The sequence below is a fragment of the Myotis lucifugus genome, unplaced genomic scaffold (assembly GCF_000147115.1).
Source record: "Myotis lucifugus unplaced genomic scaffold, Myoluc2.0 scaffold_49, whole genome shotgun sequence".
Lineage (NCBI taxonomy): Eukaryota > Metazoa > Chordata > Mammalia > Chiroptera > Vespertilionidae > Myotis > Myotis lucifugus.
The window spans coordinates 5,010,783-5,023,257 of record NW_005871097.1 but is presented as its reverse complement, the minus strand read 5'-3'; the positions used below and the strand labels follow the sequence as shown (position 1 = coordinate 5,023,257).

At 38.9% G+C, this 12,475-nt stretch overlaps 1 protein-coding gene across 3 annotated transcripts in view; it reads left to right on the top strand.

Moving 5' to 3' along the window:
* The window catches only part of GLRA2 (glycine receptor alpha 2), a 173,496-nt gene that overhangs the window by 134,995 nt on the left and 26,026 nt on the right, over positions 1–12,475 (top strand). For all 3 annotated transcript variants that reach the window (XM_006088593.3, XM_006088594.3, XM_023753672.1), the window contains one exon: positions 1,983–2,132. In XM_006088593.3, coding sequence (XP_006088655.1) covers positions 1,983–2,132 — 150 coding nt within the window. The remainder of the gene's footprint in view (positions 1–1,982; positions 2,133–12,475) is intronic.

Genomic DNA, 12,475 nt, shown 5'->3' with positions numbered 1-12,475 from the left:
TGTGATCAGAAAGGAAATTCACTAGTCAGACTGGGATCCAATTACAATCTTGGCTTTGCCACTTATTAACTTTGTGACGTCAGGTAATAATTTAACCCCTCTGTACCCCAGTTTCCTTATCAGAAATGGGGGAAATGTAGTTGTTGTGATGGTTAGAAAATTAATACACGTAAAATATTTAAAACTAAACACACGGTGCACAAAATTAGTGCGGGGGTAGGGTCCCTAGGCCTGGCCGGCAATCAGGGCCAGCCGGGGCCTTCCTTTGTTCCACGCTGCCCCCTGGTGGTCTGCACACATCATGGTGAGCCATCGAACTCCCAGTCTCCTGGTTGAACTCCCGAGGGGACACTTTGCATACTAGCTATAATGTTAGCTATAAAAAAACAATAAGAAAATCTATTTATATGCTCAAAGCAAAACAATTTACAATAGCCAAGATTTGGAAACAACCTAAGTGCCCATTAGCAGATGAGTGCATTAAAAAACTGTGGTACATCTACACAATGGAATACTATGCTGCTGTAAAAAAGAAAGAATTCTTACCATTTGCAATATTATGGATGGAACTGGAGAGCATTATGCTAAGTGAAATAAACCAGTCAGAGAAAGAAATATATCACATGATCTCATTCATTTGTGGAATATAATGAACAACATAAACTGATGAACAAAAATAGATCCAGAGACATAGAAGCATCAAACAGTCCGTCAATCTTCGCAGGGGAGGGTGGGGATGGGGGCTAAGAGATCAACCAAAGGACTTGTGTGCATGCATATAAGCATAACCAATGGACACAGACACTAGGGGGGGCCATATGCTGAAGGGTTGGGGTGGCCAATGGGGAAAAAAGGAGACATATGTAATACTATATGTAATACTTTAAACAATAAAGAATTTTAAAAATAAAGTAAAAAAAACAAACAAAAAAACAGGACTAGATAGTACACATTCAGCTGGCAGTTTTATAAGCATCTTTTCAAGTCTAGTGTCCAATATACTACAACTTTTATCTAGTTATTTTCACCCTTACATTTAACAAATAATTGAAACTTAAGTGATATGAGGGGCACTTTCCATTGCAAGTAAAAAGTACTTTTCTTGAGAATCTGCTTTATTAAATTGTAAGATGTACTAAATACTCCAACAACCCCTGCAGGGTTATAAAAGTGTTCTTTTTAACCAGATACTTTCCCCAAGGCTAGAGCCCTGATGTTTTATTTTGGTTCAATAGCCTTAAATTGTGATAGTTTGAAACTAAGAAATGTGTTTTCATGCCAGTTAGGGTCAACAGATGGATAAAATTTTAAAATTGTTTTTTAAAGGGCCCAAGACCATAGTTTATTTCTCATCCAAGTTATGGAATGATCTTAATGATACAGTGGGGCCTTGACTTATGAGTTTAATTCATTCCGTGACGGAGCTCGTAACTCAAATTACTCATATGTCAAATCAAAAAGTGAACGAGTGAGACACGTGATGCTGGGCTGATGTTGTGGCGTTCATTGTGACATTCGCTGTGCCAACTAGCGGTGGGGTATCTGAAGCTGGCTCGTAACCCGAATTTTAGCTCGCAACTCAAAGCAAAAAATCGGCCGAGAAACGGCTCGTATCTCAAAAAACTCGTTAGTCGGGACACTTGTAAGTCAAGGCCCCACTGTATTTGTTTTTAAATGTTAAGAAAAAAATAGAAGAGAATGAGCAGTTTCAAGAATAGTGTCCACTCTATTTTCCTCAAAGTTTTGGTTTTATGTCTCTTTTCTTCATTATGAAAATTCTTTGGAGCTGTTCTCAAGGATAAGGCTACTTGAACAGATGGGCTACACTGAGAAAGATGGAAGAAGGGCTCAGGACATTGTGGGTGGGGTGTGTAACTTCCACTGCTCTGCCCAGCATCCACAAATGAGGTTGTTGTGCTCACAACATTAGGAACAGGGTTCCGCACAAGCTGTCATGGACTCTCTCTATCTGTCTCTCTCAGGTCTCCTATGTCAAAGCGATTGACATCTGGATGGCAGTGTGCCTTCTGTTCGTGTTTGCCGCCTTACTGGAATACGCAGCAGTGAACTTTGTCTCCAGGCAACACAAGGAGTTCCTGCGGCTCCGAAGACGACAGAAGAGGCAGAATAAGGTACAGTTGAGCCTCAGGCAGCTAGTCAGGTAGTGCTTGAGGTGGTGAACCAGACAATATAATTCAGAAAACACAAGAACATATAATGAGCAAGAAACTAAGGTTAATTTTTGTTCTGCTCTGCCCTATTATACTGAATTACTGCTCAGGTTAGTCATTTACAACTGGGGCAAGGTTGTCACACTTAGCAAATAAAAATACAGGCACACAGCTAAACTTGATTTTCAGATAAACAATAAACACTAATTATATATATATATATATATATATCCCAAATACTACATGGGACATACTTATATGGTGAAACCTTGGTTCTCAAACTTAATTTGTTCCAGAATGCTGTTCGAGAAGTGATTTGTTTGAAAACCAAATCATTTTTTCCCATTAGAAATAATGTAAATTGAATTAATCCATTCCAGACCCCCAAATGATTCCCTGTTTTAACCTTTCTTATATATAGTACATGTCTGGTGTACTGTTTAATCTATAAATAAACACTTGTGTGTTTTTAATTTATTGAACCACCCCTTACTAGCCTTAACAAATCACTTTCAGCACTTGTGCCAGGGGTGTCTTTCAGGTCAGGTTACAGCATCTTTGCTTGTTCACATGTCATTGCCTCTGAAATGCTGTCACAGGGCTAATTGCTTTTCCTTTATCCAAATCAACAACAGTTTTTCTACTTCTTCAATTGCCTGTGATCACTGCTTCTTTCACACCCTTAGCAATATTAGCACTCTTGAAGGCCTCTCTATGTTTTAAAATTATGCAAATATTCTATTTCACCAACAACAAAAGCATTCTCTCCTTTGTTGTCTGAGAGATGCTTTTTGTCATGCTGAGGTATCACCATGAGAGGGTTATCAGCTCAAAAACTGAAGTTTTGTTCCACAACCTAGACATTTTTTCTGTGAACAACTTGGTCGAAAACCAAATTGTTCGAGATGGGAGACGTTCAAGAACTGAGATTTGACTGTATTAATAAATTATTCATTGTTTATCTGAAATTCAAATTTAACTAGGAGCCCCGTGTTTTAGCTGACAACTCTGACTGGAGAAATATACTTAATCTGACAAAATTACTTTAAAATCCTGTTTTGAACATTGATAATTGTATGTATGTGTATGTGGAACTTTGTGCTATAACTCCTTTAACTTTTTCATCAATTGCTCTGACTTTATGTAAATAAGGTTCCTACCCATGTTGATTGCAACTTGATAAATCCAGTCACATGGATTTCATCATCTCAACTTAAACTTTAATGCAGAAACCTGAACTTTATCCAGGGGACTGAGCTTTGAAATACATGGCTCAAAATAACCAGTTCAGTGGTTCTCAAACAACTTGCCTGCACGTTAGATAACTCCAGGGATGTTTCAAAAGTCCCAAACCTTGTCCACGCCCCATACCAAGTAAATTCCAGTTTGGGGATGGAGCACAGCATTCAGTATTTCTGAAGCACCCTCCCCGCCCCAGTAACTGCAGTGTGTGAACACCTTTGAGAAGCACCGCTCTGGTTGATAAGCCAATTTTATACAGGACAACAGAAGGCTCGCACTTGTTTTCAGTTTCAGATTCTGGGACAGAAACATGCCCTTTGGTATGAAGAATGCTAGTGCCTGTGGTAATATCACTAGCAAACTAAAATTAAAATTTTATATACAGGAGATAAGAGATAGTTTTCAAAATCCGCCCCCTCCCGCCCCCAATCAATAAATTAAACCTGCTGGTAAAGCCATAATTATATGCTACCCCATCAGAGCAAAACCAAAATGTTTCATTGTCAAGCTTAAGGCTTCCAGGTCTAGATGTAAAATTAAGCATCTGTTATGGTTTACATGTTGCTTAGGGTGTGGAGCTTATATGTGTATGAGCTCACTGAGTCCCACCTGCATCTACAAAATGTTTCCTGCACATACTCTGGACTCGTATCCTGCTGGCTGCCATGTCTCTTTCTCTTTCCTACCTCTCAGGAATATTCTGTTCTGCCACAGCCTAAGGAAACACACACACACACACACACACACACACACACACACACACACAATTTCTGTACATTGTTGAATATCAAACCTTTCTCAATTTTCTCCTCCCTGCCTCCCTGTGATAACCATTTCTTCAACCTCATCCACAGGAGTCTACCACAAAGTGACACAAGTTTGATGTCACTTGTGCTACCCAGGAAATTTTATTAGAATGTAGGATATTTCAGCACATAAGCAGTATTCTCAGAATTCCCTGGCATAGCATAGTAGGTGGCCATTGACTGTATGTTCTCCTAGACCAGAGATAGAAAATTAGTTTCATTTTGCTTCTCATATCTGAATAATTGAAATGCTATGGGGAGGAATCTTAGGCTGTATCTGTACCTAATCTTATTATAAGAATCACCTGGAGTGCTTGTTAAAAGTACAGATTCTTGTGTTCCACCCTCAACCTTATGAATCAGAGTCTACAGGAAGGTCACTAAATTACTGTGGTATTTTTCACAAGAGTCCTGGTGAGTCTTATTATGATAAAGTTAGTTTCGGCAAAGTTGAACAGTATTAGAGCAGGGAGTAGCAAATGAGAAAGGCAAAGCAGTAGAAGATGAGGTTGGAGAAATAGCTAATTTCAGGTTCATATAGGACTTTGCAGACCAGTGTAAAGGAATGATTTTTATTCTAACTGATAAAAATCCATTGGTTAGTTTCAACATACCAAGTGTCAGGCTATTGCATAGATAGTCTGTGGGGGCAAGAGTAGCAGCAGCAAATCAGTTAGGAGGCCATTGTAGAAATAGAGATGAAAGATGTTGATGGCTTTGACTATGGTGTTGGTCATGAGCATAGAGCCAAGAGGTCAGATTCAAGATTCATGCATTCATTCTACAAATATTTGCTACCTACTGTGTGCCAGGCAATGTCTGCAGCCTTAGAATACATTGTTGAACAGGACAAAGTGCAATTCCTTGATGAAAATTACATTGTAGTGGTTTATCCTTTGGAGGCAAAACCAATAGGTCATGCTGATGCATTTGATGTGGGAAGGTGAGGAAAAGAACAATATGGCTCAGATTTTTGGATTAAGCAACTGTGTGGGCAGTGTTACTATTTAGGATGGGGACTATTGTGACAGAAGCAGATTTGGGGTAGAACTCAAAAGTCATATTTTGATGCTGTTAAATTTAGATGCCTGTGAGACATGCCAGTAGAGTTGGCAAGTAATTAAATATATGTAGCAGCTCTAAGGAGTCTCTCTTTAATGTCCACCACTATCAGCCATCTCAAGTATCCTCCTTGCTCCTCATTGTGATGCCTGAACAATCATCTCCCTTTCCTCCTTCCTCAAACCCAGCTCCATTGGAGCCTCTGAAGTTCAGGTCTTTCAACCTCATTGCTGATTTCCCCTATCACTGCTGTTATCTATCAGCCTCCAGCCACATTCCTTATTACTGACTTTAGCACCGCTTTCACTATCAACCCAACACTCTTATTAACTTTACCTTTCCTGGAGGGTCTTTAATATCCATATAAATAACTGACCCCAGCATTGGCTTCCCAATTCCTGGACTGCCTTGCTGTCTATTTTTCCTGTATTCACCCTTAGCCATATACTCACATGGTTATAATCACTGCCTTGTTTTCTTTAAAAAATATTTGAGAAATCCAAGCTTATATGGTTTATATGGAGATGTTCCTCAATTTGACTGTGCATCTCAAAATGGATATTCAAAATATGAAGTTTAATTAACAAAGTTAAGGCTTGAGGGAATGATGGAAAGCAAAACAAATCATGCTTGACCTTTGCAGTCAAGGCAGTTATTGTCATTAACGATTAAATTTTGAAAAAAAAAAAAGAGCAGGAGACATTTCCAATTATTTGTCCCTTAGGAAATGGCATCTTTTTCTCTAAGGTAGCGCTTTTAAAGTTTTCTGAGTCTGAACCATGGTAAGAAAAAAATGGTAACAAGAGCTAACACTGCTTGAGTGCTTGCCATATGCCATGCACTTTTCCAGGCACATCCCATCACAGTACCTGACTTAATCCCCAACAACTGTGTGAGTAGCATGATCATACAGCCTAATTTACCATGGCACATCCTGGCTTTGCCTATTTTCCTGATGCCTTGTGTGATTTAGCATTTGTCCTGGATTATTCATTTTAAACCAATCACTTATTAACACTTGCATTAAAATGAACTGAGATGGGTTTTTCGACCTCCACTTTGTACATCTGGTTTCGGTCATGCTGTGATCTTCTGGGGTGGGAGTATACATATGCAGTACACAAGTTCTCACTTTAACGTGTGGTGAAATGTAGAAAATAACTATAATTGTCCTTGGCCTTTTTGGCTCTTTCCAGAGCAATGTCATCACTGATACTCTTTCCAGGATAGATCAAAGGGGCTTGCTGATAAAACGCAGTACACTCAGACACAAGAGGCTGGAGATAAATGATTCTTTTTCTTGGTCTCTGTCAACGGTGGGACTCCCCTGTCCTGCTGGTCACCTCAGGTACCAGCTTTGGTCCATGATAGAGCATGCAAAACCCATTAAACCACTAACCTACCACTTGGTGGGGTCAGTGAAAAACATGGAAAATTCCATGAACATGAAACAAAATAGAGGCTCAACAGCCTTGCTGTTGAACATCTGAATGTTTATGATTGAATGGTTTTGTCATTTTTGCATGATATAAATCTTTAACTGTTTTACTGTTTGATAATGCTTTTTAGTTTTGCAATAATTAACATTATAAAGCTGTACTGCCTGTTGGTGACACTTTCCACTATCAAAATTGTCCTTGTTTGGATAAAGTAAGTGGCTGTCCTGCCTACAATGAAGGCAGTGTTCTTATCTCCATTTCACAGATGAGGAAACTAAAGCAAAGCCAGGTTAAGTAAAATGCCCAAAGCCACACATGCAGGCAGTCTGGCTCCAGCATGTCCCTTACCGTAACTGCTGCTGCTCTGAGCTCACATTTTACATCTTACATTATTATGATCCATTCTCTCATTCTCTCTCTCTCTCTCTCTCTCTCTCTCTCTCTCTCTCTCTCTCTCAACACCTCTAATGCACTCTAATATTCTATATTCTGGGTTTTTTTAAAATGGCCATCAGGGATGAGCCTAGGGTAAGGCAAGTGAGGTAAGACACACAAGTGCAGGGTCAGATCCTGTTTTTATTTAAAATTGATATTTCCTCACCATGAATTTTTGCATTAATGATGATTTTTTAAATATTGCATTAAATATTTATCTGGAGTACTGGGGTTTTGACATCTATTAAATTTTGCACCTTGTCCTAGTTCCAGCCCAGCTGGACATGATCCACTGAATTTTCACAGACCCTAACAGGTTGTGGCCTAAATTAAAAAAACAACAACACACAAAATCAAACACCCCCACCATTTAAAAATGTTTAATATTCCCAATGAAAAAAGTCAACTCTAACTTTCTACTGGGAGACTGACTTCCACAATACAACACAGGTTGATTCTTTAGCAGGTATTAGTAAAACCAAGAGCAGATTATTTCCACAAATGACATTGGCATTCAGATTTATTTAAGGAAGATATTTATTGAGAAAATGCCTGATACTACACTTACATGCATGAGAAGAGTGCCGGGTGTTTACTGAACAATCAAGTTATGAAATAGGGTCACTTTCAAGGAGCGGCCAGGCAACTTGAAACTCAGTGCATTTACTTTGATTATCTTTTCCACATCTCAAAAAGCAGTCACTGTCCATTTTATCAAAGTAGTGTTTCTCAGAATCAATCAAGTCCAGATGTCACTGATAAAACTTGCAAATCCCTATGGTTTGGCCAACCTCAGCTTATTAGAAGCTGATGCCCCAGGTCTATGTGGTAAAATCCTATTTTTATGTTTTCTCCTCGGCTCCAATAAGACGTTCTCATCCCATGTGATGTGATAGCAACTTCCCCACAAGAACTTTAAAGCCTCACATGCCTTTCTCCTTTTCCTTTTATATCTGGCCACACCCTATCTGGCTTCTGGCAGTGTGCCTGATTTCAGGCAGTTCCAGCTGCCCACGTAGCCTCTCTTTATTTTCAGTGACTACACAGACATTGTGGCTTCTTGAGAATGTGGTTATGACTTTCAGGCCACCTAGTGATAAGCCACCATTTTAAAAGATTGATGTTAACACACTGTTTAAACTTCGATCTCCCATCTTTGGCTTCCTAATTCCTGGACTGCCTTGATGGGAAGAAAATATGAGCCCTCTTAACCTGATTAGACAATAGGTTAAGGAAGGGAGACCCTGATCAAAATGTCTCGGGTGATGATAACTTGCGAAAGCAGGAATTCAGTACTCATTTTTTTTGCATTATTTTCTTTCCCTTTCCCATCCTATTCTATCCTTTAAATCTTAGCTAAATTGTTGATTCTTCAAAAGATAATTTCTTGATCCTACATAGGCTGAAATAATCCCACTCTTTCAAGCACCCACAGTACATAATTTGTTCCTATTTATAACTTCTGTTACTTCTATTTGTTGTACATGAATATAAAACTGAAATGGTATTGGGAGATATTATTTAGGACACTTGACCTATTAATACCTGAATCCTACTTTCAACAGATCATCTTCCCATTGACCTGTGGGAGGGAAATAAACTTAAAAGGACAACAAACTACCTTATTTTTATGAAGGTGTCAGCCTCAAACCCCAGTGTAATAGAGGAGACCAACTTAGAAGAAGCCCCTGTCCCTCCACTTGGTAGGTCCAGAAGCCCTGAACTATTTTCTTCCCAATGTTCCAAGGGGACACCAAATCCCAATGATGAAGATAAGAGGACAAGGACCCAGACCAAATGGTCACCTGGGAGTGGCTTATTTAAATGCATGGGGTCCTGGAATGTCCCCAGTTAGACTGGCACTCCTTCTCCTTAGGGGTAAAAATCTCCTCCTCTCTTCTTGGAGACATCCCTCAAAAATTTCAGGATGGTGAGCTGGCAGGTAGTCTCAATTCTTCTGTATAAATAGAACTAGTCCTTCCTATGATATGGCTTACAGCCCTTAGCACACTGGTGACCCTTTCTCTAGTTTGCTAGTGAACATCTTGAAGTATGACTTACAGAATCTGAAAGATAGTTACATGATCAACATGTTACACAGATGAGCAGTAACATCCCCTGCCTTTATGTGTAATTTTTAACAGAGCATTAAATTACAGTATTGCTTTTAAGTACTCATATTCCACTATTTGCTCATTCTGACCTTGCTAATGCTTGTTAATTTCAAAAGTCTTTTTGTCCTATTATTAATATGATTGGCTATATTAACATGCTTGTGGGGTTTTTTTCTAACCTAAATAAAGGACTATATTTATTCCTGTAAATTCTCCCCTCATTGTATTTGACCCATGTTCTAGATTGTATAAATTTTTCTGATACTGATTTAGAAAAGTACTAGCTTTGTAACATTGACAAATAGGTGTCAACATCCTTCAGCTAAAGATTCAAGCTTGCATATAGTTAAACAAGTTGCGTTTACTACTCTTTGTAGTATGAAATAAGGCACACCATTGGGATCCATGGAGAGGGTGCCTCTGTAAATTGGGTGATTTAAGAGGAAAGTCTAAGGAAGCAGGGGTTTGCTCTAGATTGGATGCTGTCAAAAAGCAGGGAATATTCTAAGACTGGGTATCTCAAGGGGGTAGACTAGATAGACTGAGAAGGAAACTATAATTTGTGAATAAGCAGCACTCATTTTAACCAAAAGGAAGATGTTTAGCATTTTGTGGATGGCATAGTGACCTTGTTTTTGCCTGTGCTTGGACAAAATTATGAAGTGGCCTTGTTGTGTTTCACTTTATCATGGTCACAGATTAACCTTGTCTGAGGTTTGTATTCTGTGAGATGACTTGAAATTTTGGAACTGTGGTTTTCGCCTCCTAAAATGAGAGGTTAAGCTACAAAAATTAAAATGGAAGCTCTATCATTTACTAGTTCTGTGACCTCGGCAGGTTACTTAAAAAACACCTCTCTGTGCCTCAGTTTTCTCATCTGTAAAATGGAGTTAACAGTATCCACCTCATAGAATTGTGGTGAGAATATGAGTTCCATGGATAAAGCTCATAGAATAGGCCCTGGCACATGGAATGGAAAGTTCCATGTTTAGTGAGTGCTCATTTTAGTACGTACTTTTTCCACCAGAAAAGTATGTAGCAGACTCTGGGTCACAAAGCTTTTGTTCAATTTATTGGGGAATATGTTCTACAAATTAAAATCAAGTATATTAGAATAGCTGCAATAGGCTTCCTACATACATCGTCCCCTATTTTTACTCCTCTTTTTTCCACAAAGAGAAATTAGATTGCACAGCAAGATGTGACCCATGTGCAGCTATTTTTATAATCATAGGATTGAAATAATGAGTTCGTGCTTTTACTCTACAGCATCTAAACAACAGAAGTGGGAAGAATTAGGGGCAAGCTGAAATCTCATTTTACCTCTCACTGATTCTGACTTTGGCTGATGTACATCTTAAGTACAAGAACACTTTTCCCAAAAGTAGAAAACCCATTAAGACCCTTCCAACTCAATTAGACTGTAAACTGACTTTGAAAGAAGGCTGTTGAAATGCAGATGTCACTACCACTAAGTCTAATCAACCAAACAAATCTAAGCAAATGAGGAACCCACAGAACTATAATCAAAGGAGAGTCAAGCTTTGAGAATCTTGCTAAAAGTCTTTCACTTTTTTCTCTTCTTTTCCAAACACTTAGAGCAGTGGTTCTTAACCTGGGTGATTCTGGCCAACAAGGGACATGGAGCAAGATATGTTTTGTTGTCACATCTAGCGGGGGTGCTACTGGCATCTAGTGGGTAGAGGCCAGGGATGGTGCTAAACATCCTACAAAGGACAGCCCCCACCACAAACAATTATCCAGCCCTAAATGTTGATAGTGCTACCATGGAGAAAACCCTCGTTTATAACATTGTTAGGCTATACTTCTCAATATGCAATTGTCTTATTTTGTTTCTTGTATGCAAATTGTATCTCCCTTGCAAACACTGCTCACTAAGCCAGGAGAATGCTTTCAGTTCTGCTGACCTCGTGCAGTCCATTCCTGCACGATTCATATGTAGGTACAGCCCATTGGGTGATGGCCAGTTATCTTTCTCTTACATTAGAAAAAGGCAAATTCTATCCAGCAGCCTATCTTTGAAAATTTGATTTATTTATTCAAATTCACACTCAACTGAGTACAAATGAAAACTAAATCTGATTGGCTTCATTCATTAAGTAAAGACATAAATCATGTGGATATACACACCATGTGCCCTACCTATGATCTCTGATGTTATACATAGCTTCATGCATGAAGTAAGGCAGAGCCCAAATCTGGGAAATATTAGGTTCAGACTCTGAATTAATATCCAGATTCTGGGAGAGGAAGATGCCTGTATGTGTGTAGGAAAAATTACATTCTTTATCACACCTATTTAGGGAATATATTGTGGTGTGAAGAGTCATAATGAAAGCTTATTTTTAGTATTGACACCTAAACATGTGCGATTGAACAGGCACACACAATGATGTTTAGTGTTAAAGAAAAAGGGAAGGCAGTAGGACAGTGTTAAATAAGAGAGAACAATTTCATCCATTCCAGAAAGAACCCAGTAGGCATTTTATATTGGGTTTAATACTGGGAGAATGCACATAAGAATCCTCACTAGTTAGACTAGCAATAAATACAGGAACTGAGACTATCAATAACAAATGCCCTTGGCCAGTTGCAGACTGCAACAGTCAAAAGACTGGCACTACTGCATGGACTACATCTTGATCTTTCTATTCTAGATCAATACTTCACAAAGTGGTACACATGAGAATCACCTAGAGGCCTAGGTAAAACACAGATTCATATGCCCCAGCCCAAGAAAGTCTGATTCAGTAGGTCAGAGCCTGAGACTTGACTTTCCAACAAGCAGGTGCCAGATGATGATGATGCTGTTAGTCCAGAGAACCACACTTTGATTAGCGAGGGTCCAGAGGACTCCTAAAATGTGGCCTTCAGTAGAAACAGTGCTATGATTGCTTCAGACCTTTGCTATAAATGTGTCCATAGTCATGTCCAGGACATTAACCACAATGATTCCACGGTGGGAAACTAGCCATTGAAGGATTAACAAAGAGAGAAGAAGGTACTCTTTAAAGACATTGTTTATAGACTGGAAATCCTTACAGATGTTCTTCCTTGTCCTTAGAAAGGAAACTCTATAATCTTAGCATTTTTTTCTCTTTCAAGAATAGCATTTTTTCATATTCTGCCACATGTTTGCACAAGGTGTTTAAAGAGGATTTCATAGATCATTAATTAAGGTAACA